Source organism: Podarcis filfolensis (genome assembly GCF_964270895.1).
Source record: "Podarcis filfolensis genome assembly, chromosome: 14".
In the NCBI taxonomy this organism is placed as follows: domain Eukaryota; kingdom Metazoa; phylum Chordata; class Lepidosauria; order Squamata; family Lacertidae; genus Podarcis; species Podarcis filfolensis.
The window spans coordinates 39,331,969-39,352,579 of record NC_139616.1 but is presented as its reverse complement, the minus strand read 5'-3'; the positions used below and the strand labels follow the sequence as shown (position 1 = coordinate 39,352,579).

General features: G+C 44.4%; 1 protein-coding gene across 2 annotated transcripts in view; it reads left to right on the top strand.

The window, feature by feature from the left end:
* Nucleotides 1–6,276: 6,276 nt before the first annotated feature.
* Nucleotides 6,277–20,611, top strand: part of UMOD (uromodulin) — a 268,506-nt gene continuing 254,171 nt past the window's right edge. The window contains exons 1-10 of one of the 2 annotated variants that reach the window (XM_083585114.1): nucleotides 6,277–6,412; nucleotides 6,559–7,200; nucleotides 7,331–7,423; nucleotides 10,292–10,494; nucleotides 11,751–11,899; nucleotides 13,137–13,382; nucleotides 14,168–14,330; nucleotides 14,449–14,533; nucleotides 17,163–17,198; nucleotides 17,618–17,769. In XM_083585114.1, the coding sequence (XP_083441240.1) occupies nucleotides 6,331–6,412; nucleotides 6,559–7,200; nucleotides 7,331–7,423; nucleotides 10,292–10,494; nucleotides 11,751–11,899; nucleotides 13,137–13,382; nucleotides 14,168–14,330; nucleotides 14,449–14,533; nucleotides 17,163–17,198; nucleotides 17,618–17,688 (1,770 nt within the window). In that variant the 5' untranslated portion in view covers nucleotides 6,277–6,330 and the 3' untranslated portion in view covers nucleotides 17,689–17,769. Of the gene's footprint in view, nucleotides 6,413–6,558; nucleotides 7,201–7,330; nucleotides 7,424–10,291; nucleotides 10,495–11,750; nucleotides 11,900–13,136; nucleotides 13,383–14,167; nucleotides 14,331–14,448; nucleotides 14,534–17,162; nucleotides 17,199–17,617; nucleotides 17,770–20,611 lie in introns of those variants that run through there. The other variant, XM_083585113.1, reaches the window with a different exon arrangement.

Below are 20,611 nucleotides of genomic sequence, written 5' to 3'. Positions count from 1 at the left end.
TGAAAGTTGAGCAGGTTGGGTGGGTGGAGTTTGGGGCAATGTATGTGCATGAGTTTTTAATGGGAGGGGTCAGGGATCAGGAGCAGTGGTGGCTGGTACACATTGGGACTGGTGGGGTGGAAAGCAGGGAGACCAAGAGTGGATGGAGCCAGAGCCAAGGACAGAGAGAGCCACCTCCTGATTGGTTGTAAGAAAGAAGACAGGCAAGCAAGGGCTGGTTGAGGGCAACAGAGGTTGGCAGTGCTTCACTCACCTTAATGGAGCCGCATTTGCTGATGAGAAGTAGTCCTTGAAAGAAACAAACAGTCTCCAGGTGAAGTGATGTAAGATCTTGAGTGGCTAAACTCCAATTACTTGACACTTCTTAATGTACAGTCAAGCCTTTCTTTGTTTAATTGCGGCTATTGAATCAATCAATTCTTTGAAAGCTCTTCAGTATCCCAAGGCAGCTTTGAGATTGCTTTGTTCCAAAGACCAATATTTACTTCAATGAGTTAGCCAAGGTCCAGGCATGGTCCATGCAAAAGAGAAGCAAGCTAACTATTCAACTCCCTATACTTTTTTAAAATATTGCATCATTGTTTGCAAACTGGCATTGCTGAATCCCACTGGCTTCTGTTCTGAAGGTAACCACAAGGTTGTTTGGGCAACAGATTGAGTTGCGCTCTTGGGTGGCAGAGAAAGGGAGATCATATGATATGTGAAATGCCAAACATATATTTTATATTTATTTTATTTTATTTTTTGAAAAATGAGCTTGGTGCTTCTTTTTGCTCTCCTCTTCAAACGGTGTCTGTGACCCTTATTATTTATTGTAAAATAATCATAGGGAAATGTCAAATAACAGGGCAAAACTGCAAGGCGGATCACTCGTTTCAATTGAGATCAGAAAATGTGAAAAGCCTGTGTCCTGCCAAGGTTAAAGACGGGCAAATCAAGCTAATTCCAGTCTGTGCTTCTTTTTATTTCTATTTCTATATATACAGGCAACTCCCCACTTACAAAGAGGTTATGCCTCATATGCATAAGTGAAAATTGCATAAGTGAGGAATACATTCTAAACACCCTCTAAATGTCCTCCCAGCCACTCTCTCTCCAAAACACTACTCTCCAAAAATTAAAAAAATACTGTACCCCAAATATCCAGAACTGGAATTGTAGCTCTGGGGCTGGCAGGAGGCCAGAGAATATGCAGGAACATGGCCGTTGCTGCTGCCTCAGTTGTTAGGCGGTGTCAGGGGACTGCCATCGAAACAGGGGAGGGAGGCAGGGGGACTGTTGGGATACAGAGAGCCTGCGAAGCTCCTGAGGAGCAGTTCCTCCTCCAGCGGTGAGAAAAGCCACACCTCCAGTGGAGAAGAAAGGGAAGGGACCAGCCAAGTGAGGAAAGGGCTCGAGGATGCTGCTGAGAGCCCCAGCGCATCACCTAGCCAGGTGGGATGCACACCACTTCCGTCGCCCAGCTTGCGCAGAGGGGTGAAACGCGAGGAGGGGAGGAGGAGGCTTGGGGTGCCAAAGTTCTTATGTTGGGGGAGAAGCCGGAAGGGGCCACTCCCAGATTCTGCAAGTGACTGAGACGGACATGAACTTTGGTAGATCTGCACTGTAAATAGTTTGCACAATAAAACCTGTAAAAGACAGGTCGGAGTCATGCCTGTTTACTCACGAGCAACCACCACCAGCATCTAACAGGCGGGGAGGCTGAGCAGCCTAAACAAAGCCCTGATGTGCCTCTGGTCTTTTCAGTGCTTCCTCTTCGGTCTCAGACACCATACACACACATCTCCCAGTGCCACACAGGCCAGTGCAGCCTTCTGTGATGTCATGCCAGGCCCTCTCAACATTGAGGAGACTGGGCTGCCTTCAAACAAATATTGAGGGGGCCGAAGACACCTCTGACCCCTAGAGTCGGCGCATCTGCCACAAAGTGGTGTCCAGCCATTGCGGCTTCTGGCAAGATTTTGTGTTCTTTGTGAGATCTCATGAGATGACAATGAGATCGCGTGAGATTTTGTGAGATCTCACTGGAAGCTGGCACTGCTGCTGGTGGTGGCAGGGTGAGAGGCGTTCCTGTGGGGCACTGCCCCTTGAGCATCTGCCACCTGAGGTAACTGCCTCACACCACTTTATGGGCAGGCCAGCCCCTGTGGAATGGTGACTGACCAGGAGGTGACTGGAATGGAGCTTCCGAGCAGAATTGGCTGGCTGGCTGGCTGCAACCCTGAATGGGAATATTCTGCACAGCCACATTTTGCTGTAAAAAAAAAACCCTCCCCTCTTTTCACACACCACTTGATATTTATGGTTTTGGCAACATGGAGAAATTTGAGAACCAGGAAAAAGGAAATGTGTCCACTTACCCCAAAGGTTAGTTTTTGTTATATAGTTATACAAATAAAGCTGATTAAACAGCCTTAGAAACATTTCCTTTTCCAAAGGCTATATAAGGGGAAAATAAAATCTAGCCCCCCAGGTTTTCTTTTCTTTGGCATCAGTTGGTAAGTATAAGTTGATTTGATATTCCTAGGTAGTAAAACAAAGAATTTGACAACGGTGGAGTTTCTACAGGGCAGCAACTGGACTTAATTTATGTGATTGGCAGATATTATTGGTAGTCACATTTTAGGGGAGAAGCAGACACATAACAACTTTTTTTTTAATAGGGATGGATTAATGAGAGCCAGAACGAAAGAACACCTAGCCGAATGTGCTTAAGGTGACTACCTGAGTGATCTTGTGCAGGTCTGGGGGAAGCGATAGTCAGTGGCAGAGGAACATCCACTTCTTAAGCCTTCATTGGCCAGGGCAGAAGGGTTGTAGTTCAGTGGTAGAGCATCCGCAGGTTCAATCCCTGGAGCTTCAGGTAGGCCCGGGAGATGCCTCTGTTTGGAACCCTGGAAACCAGACACCTCAGTATTGTAAACAATACTGAGGTAACTGGATCAATGATCTCATGGGGTGGAGATCCTGGCAGGGCAGCTTTTTTTTCCCTTTCCCCCATCCTGTTATTGGAACTTTGTCTTTCCCCATCCCTTTTATTTCAATAGAAGAATAATATACTTCCGGGGATGGAGCAATTTTTTCTCCCTTGTCAGGCTTTGTGTGTAAGTGTTTTTCCAGGGAATTCAGAGGACTATGATCCTGAAGGTCCAACACCTTCTGTGATCTGTGCTGATGCACCCTGGTACATCCCAGACCCTCCAAGTGTCCCTATTTTCCAGGGACATCCCTCATGTAGAGAAGCCATCCTGGTTTCTGATTTGATCCCGCAATGTCCCACTTTTCCTTAGGATATCCCTATTTTCATTGGAGAAATGTTGGAGGGTATGGAGTTATCTGACCCCTGAGCCGTCTGAAGGCAATCCTGTATAGGGAAGGTTTTTTTTAATGTTTAATGTTTTTATTGTGTTTTTATGTATGCTGGAAGCTGCCCAGAGTGGCTGGGGCAACCCAGTAAGATGTGTGGGGTATAATTAGTAAAATTATCATTATGGAATGGGGCGTCCCTATTTTCATTGGAGAAACGTTGGAGGGTATGACATCCACTTTTGAGCCCTGCCACCATTAGGGCATCAATGGCAAAGTGAGGGCAGCAGAGCTGTCACAATGAGGAGGCTTCCGATGGCAGAACTTTTCTGCTCACAAATCTCCAATGGCAGAAACAGAACTCTGCAATACCTAATGATGCTTCGGTCACCCTCTCTGCTAGGATTATCCCTGTAATTGTACGCTTGGGATTCCCACTTTTGGGATTTCCAACTGCTGGTTTTCAGAGGCAGACTAGAGCGAGAACATAGCTATCATGACTATCATCACCCGCCCTTCACCATCAGTTCCCTGTGCCGGATGCGGAAATTTAAAATCCAGAAATTAAAAGCAATTAAAACAAATTACAGTCCTAGGTATAGGGTGGGTCCTGAAAACACAAATGTCAAGTGTCAAAGGCCAGGGTAGAATAGATATGTCATTAGCATTCGAAAGCTGGTTAGAGCATGGTGCTAATGCCAAGGTTGCAAGTTTGGTCCCCATATGGGACAGCTGCAGAGTCCTGCATGACAGAGGGTTGAGCTAGATGATCCTCAGGGTCCCTTCCAGTTCTATGATTTTGTGAAGGTGTGCCTCTGTGGAGAAGGAGTTCCGCAACTTAGCAGTGCCACAGATAATGCTCTCTCTTGGGTCACCATTCCCAAACTTCCAAGAGAGAAAGATCCACCTCTGGTTATCTTAATACCTGATGGGGTCTGTAAGGAGGGAGGTGATCTATCAGATATCTGGGGCCTAAGTCGTTGAGGGCTTTAAATGCTAACATGGGCATCTTGAGTTGGGTCTGGAAACAAACTGGAAGCCTTATCCTCTCTCTTTTTTTTAAGTAATCCAAGATGGTAGCCATCACTAAAAAAAAATTGGGGGGGATTCCATAGTTTAACGGTGCACTGTGAAGAAGTGCTTTCTTTTGCTTGTTCTAAATGAAGAAGAAGAAGAGTTTGGATTTGATACCCCACTTTATGACTACCCTAAGGAGTCTCAAAGCAGCTAACAATCTCTTTTTCCCTTCCTCCCCCACAACAAACGCTCTGTGAGGTGAGTGGGGCTGAGAGACTTCAGAGGAGTGTGACTGGCCCAAGGTCACCCAGCAGCTGCATGTGGAGGAGTGGGGAATCAAACCCCGTTCACCAGATTATGAGTCCACCACTCTTAACCACTACACCACACTGGCTCTGGGATAAATCTCCCGACATTCAGCATCATTGGATGTCCCCAAGTTCTAGTGCTATGAGAGAGGGAGAAACAAAAAGTCCACTGTAGAAGCTATGGGAGCACAAGGATTACGTCATCCTGTTCAGGGTTTAAAAGCTACTGCAAGGGAGAGCCAGTGCAATACTGGGCTAGCATATTACGAGCTAGGATCATGACAGCATGCAGTGATCCTTCCATGGTTCTTCTTGTTCCCACAAGAGCATGACATCTAATTAAAAAGAATTGCCTTTCAAAAAAGCTTAATGTCCTTTTGTGCAAATGTTGATATCAAATATTTGTTGGCTATTCTGAGTTTGCAGCTGAAGCATGTTTGGTGGAAATTACTCTAGAGGTTGGAGCAATAAAATGCTGCACACTGACACTGGAGAGTATTTGATAGCTTGACATACAACGGCATTAAGATCTGACAATGTTTGATAATGGCCTTGTGACAATATTGTGCATTTCATATTATTTGATAGCTGACATGCAATGGTAACTAGTTTGACGATATTTAACAATTGGCTTGCAATGATACTGAACATTTCTTGGAACTGATAGCTGGCATGCAATAGTAGTTGAATTAAGACATGATTTGATACTTGGCAAGGGGTTGCATTTTAAACTTGACCAATCAAGGAACTTCCTAACATGCCTAATGAATTACTGGCATGCTTTATCACTTATTTCAAATGCTGCAAAAAGCTTTTATTCTATCTAGAAAATGAAAATGTACCTCGGAAATGTGATCCTAGCATGTTTTATTATTTTTTACAAATGTTGAAAGAAATGAACAATTATAATTACAAAAGAAGCTTCTACTGATATTAACGGTGTAGTCTTATACTGTGCTGTCTTCTTAGAAATAAGTCCTATTGAGTCTGAAGGAGCTGGCTCCCCAGTAAGCAGGTATAAGGCTGTCCAGCAGGACAACCCAGTTTCACCGAATTTCAAAGTTTGAGTTCAAAGCCAAGGTCAAAATCTTAATTTCATTATGTGGAATTTCAATACAAAATTGACAAAAGATAACAAAAGGAAACTCAACATGTTCCAAAATTTATTTCAGTTCTAACAAATGTGCAGAGACACAACACTGTCTGGACATCATAGGCACATCAGCAAAGGTGGTTACTATATTGACCATGTGCTGCAATGCTGCAAACTGCTTATAAGAGTTTGGGGAGTGGTTGGTTAAAATTTCGTTCTTTAAAACTAAAGCTTTAGTTTTCAATTGGAGCTCAACTGAAATACGGTGACTCCTGAGTGCTTTAAAGCTGAGTCCATGAGTTTTTTATTTATATATTTCCCTCCTTGTTAAAGTAAGTTGTTCGCAGGCCTAGAGGTTCGGAACAAGGGTGTCTTTTGTATTGATTTTTGGGGATTACATGAACCAGCAGGGAGCAGGCCTTGATATTTGACTCTGGCCCAGATGAGCCCTTATTAGTAATGCCAGATTTTCTTTTATTAATAGGTTCTGAAAATGAGAAAGCGCAATTTATAGGAAATAATATATATCTTTTTGTCTTCCTTTCAGCCTGGCTATCTATCGCCCTGTGTTCTCGGGTATCGTCGCTTTTCCTTTTACCGCTAAGTATGAAGCATCCATTTAATCTGCTCTTGTTCTTAGTCAGTCTCAGATGTTCCGTCTTTGCACAGACAACGATGCTGGTGAACGGTAAGGAGACAGATGTCCTGTTTTAACGAGATACTTTTTGCTGTTGTGATTGAACCTGGCGATTGAACCTGGGACCTTCTGCACAGAAAGCATGTGCTCTTCCACTATGCTAAAGCCATTTTCCTGTTTTTATTCTATTTCACTAGCTACAGTACAGTGTTCAGACTGCCACCCAAATGCCACCTGCAAGGAGAATGGAGATCTCCACCAATGCATCTGTCAAGATGGGTTCACTGGAGACGGGGCCACTTGCTCTGACGTGGACGAGTGTTCCAGCCGTGGTCTAAATCATTGCCATTCCTTAGCAACCTGTATTAACACCCATGGCAACTATTCCTGCTCCTGTCCCGAGGGTTACAGTGGAGAAGGCTTCCATTGCAAACCTGCTGGCTTTGCTGAAGAATGTGTGGGACTCAACGGATCCCGTTCCTGCTCCGATCCGTGTTCGAGTCACACGGTCCTAGATCAACCCTGGCGAAGCACCTCCTACGGGGATGGAAATAACTGTGACAGAGATAAAAAAGGGTGGTATCGATTTGTAGGCAGTGGAGGAGAGCGCATGCCTGAATCTTGCGTGCCAATCAATAGATGTAACACTGATGCACCCATGTGGCTAAATGGATTGCACCCGACCCGTAATGATGAAATAGTAACCCGTACCGCCTGCGCCGACTGGAGTGGTAACTGTTGTCACTGGTCTATCCCTGTACAGATTAAAGCTTGCGTAGGTGGTTATTACGTCTACCAGTTTCAAGGGACACCAGCTTGTTCCTTGACTTATTGCACAGGTATGTTGCTTGGAATTGTTTTGGAGAAAAGTTTTGCATTGGGAAAAGAGCGATCTATTTTTTAATTTATTGCATTTGCATTACCTGTGAATCACGATCCACTTTGTGTTTCATCAATGCAATCTTCCAGATCCTGCGTACGTAGGGAGCCCATGCCATGGATGCAATGCAGAAGAAGAGTGCAAGCTGATCAATGGGAAATGGGGCTGCGCCTGCAGTTCTGGTAGGTGCATTGAGGGTGTCACGGCTGGGAAAGACCAAGACGAAAGAGCATTGGAGCGAGAAAGGAGGAATGATTGATACTACCCTAGGACAGTCGTGACATCGCCCACTGGCATGCAAGGGTTCATTTACAGTGAGGGGGGAAAGTATTTGATCCCCTGCTAAATTTGCCCATCTGACGAAGAAATGACCAGTCCATAATTTTAGTGGTAGGTATATTGTAGCTGTGAGAGACAGAATAACAACAGGAAAACCCCCAGAAACCCAGAAGACCTAAGTCACAGATTGATGTGCATTATAATGAGTGAAATAAGTATTTGATCCCTTTCCAAAAGATGACTTAGTACTTGGTGGCAAAACCCTTGTTGGCAATTACAGACGTTTTTTGTAGGTGGCCACCAGGTTTGCACACATCTCAGGAGGTATTTTGTCCCACTCCTCTTTGCAGATCCTCTCCAAGTCAGTAAGATTTTGAGGCTGATGTGCAGCTACTCGAACCTTCAGCTCCCTCCACAGATTTTCGATGGGATTAAGGTCTGGAGACTGGCTAGGCCACTCCAGGACCTTAATGTGCTTCTTCTTGAGCCACTCCTTTGTTGCCTTGGCCGTGTGTTTTGGGTTATTGATTGCTTCTGTCGACAGGTGTCTTTTGTACAGGTACTGTAACGAGCTGGGATTACAGGTAAGACCTCTCCCTTACAGCAGGTGCTTCTAATCTCAGCTCGTTACATACAGTGAAGATAGCAGGTAGCCTGACATCTGGCTGGTTGATAGGGGATCAAATACTTATTTCACTCATTATAAATTATGGATCGGTCATTTCTTCGTCAGAGGGCAAACGGGCAAATTTAGCAGGGGATCAAATATTTTCCCCCCTCACTATATACAGATCAGGGGTACCAAACGTTATCTATTATTCTTAGAATTTATTAAATCTGTATACCTCTCTTCACCCGAAGATCACAGGGTGGTTCACAACATAAAGATACAAAATGAGAACACAAAATACATAATAAAACAAAAACAAATCAATAACTCCCTCCCCCCCACACATTTAAAAGGCTATAGCATGTGTTGTAAATAAAAATATGCCCTTTTCCCTTATGGGGTATCCAAGAGCCCATATAGAGTCCTTACATAGGTTCCCTATTGGTAGGAGAAAATAACAGAGGCCAACCAGAGAATATTGAGAAGCAAAGCAGCTAGTAAGCTCGATCTTTATTGATCTGTTGCAACAGGGTGCTCCCCTCACTCGCAGGAAACGAGGAGGACCCACAAAAATGCTGTGCAAGGGCTTATAAAGACTTTTGAAATTCCCATCCTGTAGATCAAGACCACCCCCAGAAACATTATACATACATCACAGAAGGGGTGTAACCTAAGACCACCCCTCAGATACATCACAGAAAAGGCGGTCTAAAACAGAACATTTGCATGTTGTTTTTTCTCCTGTCGCTTGTTTATTTCCTGTCTGGCAGGTTACTTGATTGGATTGCCTGAGGAGCCTGGCCAGTCTTTTGTAATGATAAGGCTCACACCCTTATTCAAACACAGACATACCTTTAAGACAGGATTTGTGAAGGAAAAGACAATGGGGAGGCTTTTCCGTTTTGACCTTGCAGAGAAAACATTTGGTCAGTTTAGGAATCAAAATGGTTCCAGGTTGGCCTTCCTGTGCTGATCTATGTACGTGCGGTTATGAACATTACCATATATCTAAGACCATAAAATTCCTATCACATTATCTCCCCACATGTTCAATCAGCCAAAGGCCTGGTTATAAAGAAATGTTTTTGCCTGGCAACTAAAGGTATGCAAAGAAGGCGTCAGGCAAGCATCTCGGATGCCGTCTAGATGTTGTGGACTACAATGTCCATTATCCCTAGCCGGCATGGCCAATAGCCAGGGACGATAGGGGAGGTAATCCAAACATCTGAAGAACATCGCAGTGGCTGCCCCAAATCCAGATTTTCCATCTTTTAAACCAAGGGTGGGAAACATATTACTATCCAAATGTTGTTAGACTACAGTTCCCATCTTCCCTGACTATTGGCCATGCTGCCTGGAGATGATGGGAGTTGAAGTCCAATCTAACAGCATCTGGGAGGCTGCAGGTTTCCCATCCCTGTGTTAATTGAAAATTCAAATGGCACATGCAAATGAGCCATCGCAGATTAATCCCCAGAGGCAGAAATTTCATAATATTGTTGGGAGTAAAGCAACTTGCAATTGTAAAGCATCAAAGCAACCTGAACAAGTGGGGAGTGATTGGCAACCTTTTCTTCCCTCACAGAGTCCTCCTTAAATAACTACCTGTAGATTATTTATTTTCTTAGGCTTTTCTTCCTTCCTCCTCAATCTCCAGTTAGTATTAGACCTCCCTTCATTTAGTTAACCTCATGACACCCAGGATGGCTTGTGCTCAGAACGGCTTTATTTGCCAGGAGTAATAAACTGTCCGTTGCTTGAGTCTTTTGACAGTCAGTCTTATCAGACTATTTCTTTATGCAACTCTGCTTCAGCAAACTCCCACGATTTCTTGATGTCAATCAAAGCACCACTGTTTTCAAAGGAGACACTGCAAGAGGTTTATCAGCTAGCCAGAATGAACTCTGAGCCCCGCAGACTTATAATACTTACAGTTTACTGTAAAAACAAAAAAACCCTCTGTATTCGCTGTGCTACTTATTCCACACACAGCACTCCTGCAGCTAGGAATGTAAAATAATAATTACAACAGATTGTTGGTTCAATATATGAACTGCTTGGAGGTTTTGAAATGGGGAAAATAATCTAGCAGTAAAAGAATGTACTAAGTAAATATTAACAGCTGCTGCCACTACAACTACTATTTATTCTTGTTCTTAAGATGTTTCTAACTTGGAGCCACAACTGGAGTGTGGTGCAAATGAAATCAAGGTCTCCATGGCAAAGTGCACCCTCAATAGCTTCCAGAATTTAACCATGCATCTGAGAGACAACCAATGTGCTGCTTTTGTAGAGCAGGGGAACAGAACAGTGGTCTCTGTGGTGACACCCACCCAAGCTGGCCAGTGCGGAACACTATTGACGGTAGGTTCTCTATTCAGTGGGAAAGCCTCACCAGGAAGGATTTTCTGGATCCTTTCCTGGAGATGGTTCTCATATCTGCAAATACTTAAGGCAGGAGATGATTGGCTACATTGTCTCATCATGAAGTCAATTTAGAGCAGGCTTCCTCAACCTCAGGCCTCCAGATGCTTTGAGACTACAATTCCCATCATCCCTGACCACTGGTCCTGCTAGCTAGGGATCATGGGAGTTGTAGGCCAAAAACATTTGGAGGGCCGAGGTTGAGGAAGCCTGATTCAGAGTGAAGGCAAGTTGGAGCACTGACCTCACTCTGCAGTGGCTTTGTCACATAACCATGTAGTGAATTCACATTGTAACAATAGCATGGCATCACCATTCCGGTTACAGGACCCCTGATTGGCTATAGGTTGTGAGCCCCACAGTGCTCTTGGGATCAGTTGTAGATTGGCAGGCTCTGTTGCAGAAGGAAGAAGAAATGGGCCAGACTGAAACTGGGTCAGAGGAAGTGGGCTTTCCCCTTTACACCTTGACTTCAGCCACTTCCTAAGCAGCAGCAGGGACACTGGTCTCCCCCTCCCTTGACCTGCTTGTGAAGCCTCAGTGGAAGTTGGGGAGGGCTCTGGGCACAAGGGGAGGTGGAAGAGGAGTCAGCAGTGACTCAACAGGAGCTCAAGCAGGAGGGTGCAGTCTTGTCTCCTAGAACCAGGCACCTTAGCGGTTGGGAGCAGAAAAACCTACCCATATCCAACCCTGACATTCCCACAAGGCAAGCAAGTCTGGTGAGGGAGCAGGGCATGTCTTGTCTTTAGAAGCTTGGCGTGCATAGCAACTTGTTGGGACATCTTGGTTGCTTCCATCCAGTTCTGAACTCCTTGCCCTGCTCTTCTGAACCCCTGTACTTTCCTGAGTCTTGTGTCTGCTGCTGAGCCTGTACTTGCTCAAATAAAGAACTCCTTCTTACTTAAAATGAAGTAAGTGTGTTTTGGGGAGGGAGCCAAGATGCAAGACTCTTGTGGTCAGGAGGGAGATACTTCTAAAAGCAGTGGTGCCAAAGCAGCCACTGGAGACAAAAAGGGAGCATCTATGAAACTGGGGAGTAAGGGGGCTTGGAGAGCCGTTTCCATTTCCTCGAAAGCACCTTCCCTCTCACTTTCACATTAGAAATGTGCACTTGGAAATAATTAGCCAGGGATACATGTAACTGTGCTGAAGTCAGGAGATGGGCTGCTTTAATTCTTTTTATTTCCCCTTTTCAGAAAAATGAAACCCATGCCACATATAGCAACACACTCTATCTGGCTGATGGGACTGTCATTAGAGAGAATGAAATCAAAATTAATTTCCAGTGCTCCTACCCGTTGGATATGGAAACCAGCCTTAGAACAGCCATCCAGCCCATTGTCAGGTACGGCATTACTTATTAAGAGGAAAGCTGTTCATCTTGCCTAATGATACTTTCATTTCTATTTAGGGTTCCAACCACTGGGGAGTAATGTGAGGGAGCAGATCCTGTAAAGCAGAGAGTGTGAAACCTTCTTCAGCTCAAAGTCCACATTCACTTCTGGGCAACCTTCCAGGGGCCACATGCCAGTGGCAGGCAAGGGCCAGTGGCAAACTTGGACAGAGCAATGAATGTAAATTTTACCTTTGAAATGTAAGCTAGTTCAGTGGTGGCAGATGCCTGTCAAGACTGGCAGAGCAGAACACAGAGAGCCCAGAGAGCAGGCAGAGCCTGAGGCAATCGCAGACAGAGTGAACTAATTGTAGTTTTGTTCCCATCCTCCTCCCTGCTAAGTTCTGCAAGGGCATCACTGTCAAGGCGGGGGTTGGGTAAAAAAAGGTAAAAGGTAAAGGACCAATGGACGGTTAAGTCCAATCAAAGGCGACTATGGGGTTGCGATGCTCATCTTGCTTTCAGGCCAAGGGAGACGGCGTTTGTCCACAGACAGCTTTCCGGGTCATGTGGCCAACATGACTAAACCGCTTCTGGCACAATAGAACACTGTAATGGAAACCAGAGCACATGGAAACAATGTTTACCACAGTGGTACCTATTTATCTACTTACACTGGTGTGCTTTCGAACTGCTAGGTTGGCAGGAGCTAGGTCAGGTCAATGGGAGCTCACCCTGTTGGGTGGATTTGAACCGCCAAGATTCTGAATGGCAAGCCCAAGAGGCTCAGTGGTTTAAACCACTGAATACTCATAAGCTAACTCTTATTCAAAGAAACAGACCAGTTCAGGCCTAGTGAGCACAGCAACACTTCCCAGTAGGTCTTGCCCCAATGAGGCAGTTGCGAGGACTGAAGGTTGCTGCTTTCCCACAGCTCTTTAAGTCTCCTCCTCCCCTGAGTCCTTCCCCAGCAACCCGAGACTTATTTGCCTTGTCTGTCTCTGCTCCATCCTCTTCATACCTCTTCTGGTTCTCCACAGTAGGAGGTAGCAATGCTTCTGAACACTAGCTACTGGAAGCATAGCAGGGGAGAGTGCTCTGGTGCTACAACCCTATCTGTGGGTTTCCCTCAGACATCTGGCTGGCCACTGTGAGAACGGGTTGCTGGACTCAATGGCCAACAGGATCTTCTTATGGTCATAATCCCCACATCTGAATACACTCTTACTTCCTTTTTTTCACCTTCCAGTTCAACCAACATCAGCATTGAAGGAGCAGGTCAGTTTATAATTAAGATGGCTCTCTACAGAGACCAAAACTACACCTCGCCCTATGAGGGAGCAATGGCCGTGTTGCCAACTCAGACCTGGCTCTATGTTGGTGTCATGGTCACCAGTGGGGATGTGAGCCGCTTTGTCTTGCTGATAGACAATTGCTTTGCAACGCCCACAGAAGACACCGCTGACCCTCTGAAATATTTCATCATTCAAAACAGGTACAGTAAGGGGTGTGTGTGGATTTGATCAAGGGACTGTCCTTTTCCATTCATGGTTTCAGGATCGGGTTCCGGGGTGTGGGAAATCAAGCCTAGAGTGGAAGCAGCATCCGGATTGGGATCAGGGATACAAGGGCAGACTGCAATCTAGCTGAAAATATGTGGCTGGTTAGTGCCTGTCTGGGAAGCTCCAGAATGCTCTTGTAAATTCAATGGAAGAAAAGTGACGCACGGAAATTAATTTTAAGAAGCAAGACTAGGAAGATACAGGGAAAAGAGGCAACGGGATATGCCCACTGTGTCTAATTTTCCCCTCTGCATCTAACAGAATTTCTGCTGCCTCTGTGTTATGGGGTTATTGGAAACATCTGGCGAGCCATTTTGGAGACAGATGCTGGACACATTCCCTTCTGGGCAGCCTTCTGGGGGCCCCTGGATGGGACAAAAGTGGGTGGAGCAACAGATGCAAATTTTACCTTTGTGCATTGAGCTAGTGTTTACACACATGTACCTCATCCCTCTCTATCCTCCACCTGGGCATTATCAAGAGTCATGATTGGAGTTCAGGGGCACAGTCCAGCCAGGCAAAACACTCAAGGAGGGTGTGAAGCAGGGCCGGTAAGGAGGTGTGGCCAGTGAAGAGGGGGTGTGGCTAGAGAGAGTTCTGAGGGGCAGAAGGAGAGGCCTGATGGGCTACATGCCACCTCCCGGCCTAAGGTTCCCCACCCCTGTTCTAGATGGACTGGTGGGGCTCGTCTTACGTAACGTTCTTGCTGGTTTTGCAGCTGCCCAAACAGACGGGATGCCAGTATAACAGTCCCAGAAAATGGAGTCTCGGCTCAAGGACGTTTTTCCCTCCAAGTGTTCAAGTTCGTTGGGAATCATAACCTCGTTTATCTCCACTGCGAAGTTCGCCTCTGCGACCCTAGTGCTGGACCATGCAGACCGGTGAGTCTGATGCTCATCAGTATAAATTGTAGCTTAGTGGGTTCAGATGTACTCTGATACTAATGGATGATCCATTTCATCCCTTCCTGAGAAACCAAATCACATTTCTCTCCTGTAGCGCTGCGCAGGAATTGAAAGTCGCCAAGCTGCTGCTGCTGTCGCAAAGGACTATTTGTTGGATGTGGGTCCCATTGCCCGCCAAGGTAAAGACGTGTGTGTGTGTGTGTGTGTGTGTGTTTCAAATACAATAACAAGGGCAAAAGTGCTGAACCTGTATCTAGGCTGGAGTTTTCAGCTTGTAGGTGAATCACTGGATGTTTCTCCTTACAAGGAAAGTCCCTGCACGGAAGAAAGGAACATATCGGGGAGAATGCTAGGTTCATGCATAGGAATGAGCAGCACATTTCATTAGGGGGTGCACCCAAGGATTTTTTAAAATGCATTTGTTTGTTTCAATGAAGGAAGAAGGGGGCGGGATGACAAAAAGCTAACCAAAACAACCAAACAGAAGATTTTTCCTGCAGAGAAATAGACCCATGCCAAGCTGACCAGAGGCAGGGCAGATCTGAAGGACCAAGGACAGGATAGTTTCTCCTCCTTCTCCTTGCTTGTGTGCCACAGAAGCAGCCCCTCACCTTCACAGATCTTGCTGCACAAAAGGTGGTGAGCAGAACTCAGATGGAGGCAGAGCCATGAGACAGAGACAGCTGCAGGTGCAGGCAGAAGAAAAAGTCTGGAATGGATCAGCAGCTTCTTCCTGGGCTATACTTCTGCCAATCCATTCCAGCCTTTTTCTTCTGCCTTCATTTCTTTCTGTCTGCTTCCATTGATCCCCAGTATTTTTAAACACTGGGTTTGCTTGAGTATACCAGGGACTCTCATTACACATGCCTATGGGCTGGTCTGTTGTTGTTGTTTAGTCGTTTAGTCATGTCCGACTCTTCGTGACCCCATGGACCAGAGCACGCCAGGCACTCCTGTCTTCCACTACCTCCCGCAGTTTGGTCAAACTCATGCTGCTAGCTTCGCGAACACTATCCAACCATCTCACCCTCTGTCGTCCCCTTCTCCTTGTGCCCTCCATCTTTCCCAACATCAGGGTCTGTTCCAGGGAGTCTTCTCTTCTCATGAGGTGGCCCAAGTATTGGAGCCTTAGCTTCACGATCTGTCCTTCCAGTGAGCACTCAGGGCCAATTTCCTTCAGAATGGAGAGGTTTGGTCTTCTTGCAGTCCATGGGACTCTCAAGAGTCTCCTCCAGCACCATAACTCAAAAGCATCAATTCTTCGGCGATCAGCCTTCTTGATGGTCCAGCTCTCACTTCCATACATCACTACTGGGAAAACCATAGCTTTAACTAGTCTACCCCTCCCTAAAAGAGAAGGAAAGCAATCTTAAATGGAGGGAGTAACGCGCAAACAGCCCAGTGGGACTAAGGATGCTCAGTGGATATGGAATGCTGAGTGAATGATGGAAGAAATGAGAGTGGGGGAATAGAATAGATTAGCTGGAATGCTGAATAGCAGCACTTCACTGGTCCTGTTATAGTTGTCATTTTTCATGATGCCTGTCCTCCAATAAGTTCAGGGCAGCATTCAAGATCCTCTCTCTTTATTCTCACAACAACCCTGTGAGGTTGGTTAGATTAGAGAACGAAAGAGAGACAACGGCCAGTATCACACTGGAAATTTTGCAGCTGCTCCAGTCCAGCTCCCACTGAAACCTACCTACATTACTCAACTTGCCATCTGCTGTGACTGCAACAAACATAATTATGTCATTAACACTGACACATTTCAGTGGAACAATGCAGAAAACAATGTAATCATTTCCCCCATAAATGTATTAAAATTTTGTAAAATATACAAACAAAATATAAAACAAACATAGTACGCTAACCAAAACAGAACTTAAACTGGGTGTCTGTCCATAAACTCCAGCATTATAATGGGAACAAAATTGACGATAATTTCACACATTCACAATAAAAATTAACAGCGCTTTGTAAGCCTCATGCATGGGAATAATATCCAACCATATAGATTTTTTAGAGGGGAGGCGGAAGAATCTGACCTTGTTGTTTACACAATTTACGAGAAGGTACTATGTACCATCAAATGAACTTTTCCAAATGTTGGTGTTTCTCCTCCATTAACTTTTCTGCTACAGCTAACCCCCAAATTCTGGTCCGCCAGCCTTTGAAAGAAAAGTCTGTATGGTTTATCAAATTTCTAAAGGCAATTACTTCTGTAATGTTCACAGCCAAACAAAAGAAAGAAAGGCACTGATACCACTCATTTTTGCTGGCATGATTTCTGCCCCTGACCTCGGCAAACACGTGAATTGTGGCAATTTCCATTCCAATTTCCATTTTTCAAGGAATTCTCCAACATCCCCATTCACAGCTAAGCAGAAAAAGAATCTCTATCTGCCAGTTTACAGTTCAACACTCCACCCAATGCACCACACTGATGAGCCCAGGAGCCTCGCTTACCCTGCTGTCAAATAGGTCCCTCCTGCGGCTTCAGTAAAAACCAGAAAGGTTTAGTTAATAACCCAGAGTGGCAGGAACAATGGAAAGGATGATAACAAACAGGAATAATTTCACCAGGCAAACAAAAGGAAGTGAACTGCATTTGGGTCTGTCTTATGGACAGAAACAAATGGCTCCATAAAACGGGTGTTTGTACAAAATGTACAGTGATCCTTACTAACTGTTTTGTTTTACTTATTTACTTGTTTTTATCCTGTGAACTGCCCTTAGATCTTACGATGAAGGGCGGTATATAAAGCTAATATAAAATAAAATACCCTTTTCTGCCACCTGGTACAGGTTTTGAACATCTTGCTGGGGCTGCTGCACCTCAAGGTAAGCTCTCTTTTTTTGTTACCTGAAGGGTGGGTGGGTTCCCACTAAATAAATAAAAAAAGCAAACTTGAAATTATTATCTGGATGCATTGTTCTGGCTTTAAAAAATCCCAGGTAAGGGTAGGCATGCATAATGATAACTTGGACACATTTTGTAGCATTTCTCAAATGCAATAGATATGTTTTGCCTTCTGTGTCTTACAAATGAAACATGAGCAAATTTGGTACCAGACCCAAATTGTGTTTTATATAAGACTCATTGGTCCATCAGGTCATGTATCTTACGAGGGAAAGGGGAATTTAAACTAGATGGCCTTTTGGGTCCCTTCCAACTCTACAGTTCTAGGATTCTATGAAACAAATGTCTGAAATCATTTTCACCTGCAAACTTTGAATATGAGAGTATTCTTCCTCTTCAGGTTTACAAGGAGTGTGGGTGACTGTGCTGATGTCTGCTGTTCTGGTCTTCTCCATCCATACATTTGCTTAACAGCCAACGAGAGAAAACCTTGCTGAAGCAGCCGTAAGCTGATGAAGAATTCAGTCAAACAGAGAGAGGAAAATGTAATGGACTACCTGTGTGCTGATTTTCTTTTACTGTGGTGGAGGGGATGGAAATCTAGATCAATTTAATGTGCTCTTCTTAGATGAATTTATTACAAGAGTGGTCCAGTCTTCCTGCTGCACTCCTTCCTAGACAGTCCAAGGCCGCAGATGATGCTCTCCATGAACGTGCTTCTGATACCCAACCCCATTATTTCAACTTTGGAACATCTTATTTGTGCTTACTGCTGCATGTAGCTCGCTCCACTAATTGAATGCATCATTGGTGTCCAAGATGTGCGTACGTAGAAACTAGCCTACTGTACAAAACTAGCCCAATGTCACATCAGCCATGACCATTGCTGGCAAGTGGCTCCCAGAAGTTTGCAGGGTGGCCCATGAAGATTAAAAAAAAGGTTCCTTGCTCCTGCCCTGGAGCAACATTGTCATTGTGGGAATTAAAACAGTGCCTTATTAGATCCCAGATTTAACTGCCTAATACAGGAGACTCAACATAAGTGTTTGTGTAACTTTGGGCCCCACCAAGGCACTGGGACCCCAACAACTGCCTGTGGATGCCTCACTCTGGTGCCAGACCTCCTTCCTTCTCACATTGTCTGTTCATGGGGGAAGACAACTTTCTTTCTTTTTTAAAATATATTTTTTATTAATTTTAACAAAACAAAATTGTAAAAAAAAGACATCCACTTTTTCACCAATACAAACTTTTTGGACTTCCCTCAGCTCCTCTGAGAATCCTCCATTTTGATCACTTCTTACGCATTCCCTATTTAATATTGCATTACATTAATAACATATCCCATCTCTTTTTCATTTATACAATAATTCTACTTTTAAATCTTCACAGAGCTTCCTGTAACCCTACAAACGTTGTCTGATCATCACATATACTTTTCATATATTCCATAAATTTTCTCCAGTCCTCGGTGAACTTCTGGTCCCGCCGGTTCCGGATCCTTGCTGTTAATTTATCAAGTTCTGCGTATTCCATTAATTTCATTCTCCATTCTTCCATTGTAGGTAGTTCCTCTCGTTTCCATTTTTGGGCCAATAGTATTCTTGCTGCTGTTACTGCATATAAAAACAACTTAAATTCTTTCTTATTAATTTCATTTCCTATTATTCCTAAAAGAAATGCCTCTGGCTTCTTTGTAAATGTATATTTCAACATTTTTTTATCTCATTATCATTATTTTTTTATCTCATTTTTTATCTCAACATTTTTTTATCTCATTTTTATCATCTCGGGGGAAGACAACTTTCAGTGTATATCTCCAGTGCTCAAACACTTGCACTAGCTTCCCTTACACTAACAGGCTGGGGTCAAGGCAGTGGCGTAGCATGGGGGGGCACAGGGGTAGTTGCCCTAGGTGCAAAATTGTTAGGGGCGCAAAATTCCAACACCCAGTGCTGCCTCAATACAAATGTGCATTTCCATCACTGGGCTCCATTGAAAACAGCTTCTACATGCAAAACAGGAAGTGACCTCTCCAGACAACAGAACGACTCTTCTTTTCTTATCTCTGTGGCTGCGATCTCCTGGGTGATGCAGATGCCATTAGGCAGTTGAATGTGCATGCATACTCCCTCACACCCATCCCCTCGCATAGCCCCGGGCACTGACAACCCACGCTATGCCACTGGTTCCAAAGTCCAGGATGCCTGAAGACTGAGGTCTTTGTGGGGAGTCACTGTTAGTGATTCCCCATGGCTCTGATGAATGGCTTGTACCTATCAGATCTGTGCATTCAGTATTGAGGGCCCTGTTTTATAGAACTCCCTTCCAGCGGAGGGCAAGACAAGTCCCTCCTACCTGTTGAACTTCCACCACCTACTGAATACTTTAAAAAATCTTTTGCATGTATTTAAACTGAATTCTGATGTTATCGTTTTAACCCATTTTAATTTCCATTGTGTTCTTCATACATCAGTTAGAGACAACTGCAGTTAAATGGTATACAGACTGTCTAAATAAATATTTACAGAAATAAAAATTACTTTCCCCACGACATGCATATCGAGTCCAATTTTAGTGGTTGCAGGGGGCTGAATCCACTGTGCAGAGGCAGAAATATTGCCAGGAATTATATGTAAATAGCGTTAGGTGACTCAGGTCCATAGTTAAAGATATTAACTGCTGATTAAGCATCATCAAGACTGCTGGTTCATCTTTCTCAGGCAAAGAACTCTCCAGGCATCTCAGCTGAGCTCCCCCTGGTTAACTGTTATACTGGCATTCTGTAAGCATTAGATGAATATTAATGAAGCTTTTTTTAAAAAAAAGAAGACTTCATTGAGATGCAGGTGGGCCTTGAATATCTTCTGGAATAAATGTTGTTTGCTTGTCAAGACTAACACAGGTAGAATCCCAATTAGTCAGGAAAGGCAATGGAATGTTGTGTGTTCAAACACTCCTGACAAAGCAATATGCCTTTATTAAGTGGCGGCTGTGAAATCTGCCAGAAGCTGAGCCTAGCATTTGATTTCTATTCCATTTCATTGCCCATTCCATATTCTAAACAGGTGCCAGCACTAATTTCATGAAGTGCAATAAACAATTGCGCTTGCAAACTTGGCTCACAGATGCTCCTTGCTAATAAATGGAGCCTACAAAGAACTACAGAAGCTCTCCCTGCTCCCACTGGGGCCTAGTGATGGGGGAGGAACTCAATTTGATTAGGATTTTAATGCAAATCTACCTAATTTTCAATTTCTGAAACAATCTGCAAATGGAAACACAGCTCTCTTTTGAAATTTGCACTTTTGAAATTTTGTGGTGCAGTTCTTCAACCAAACAAGATGTATAAAAATGTGGCCATCCAGAGAAAGTGTGCATAAGATACATATAT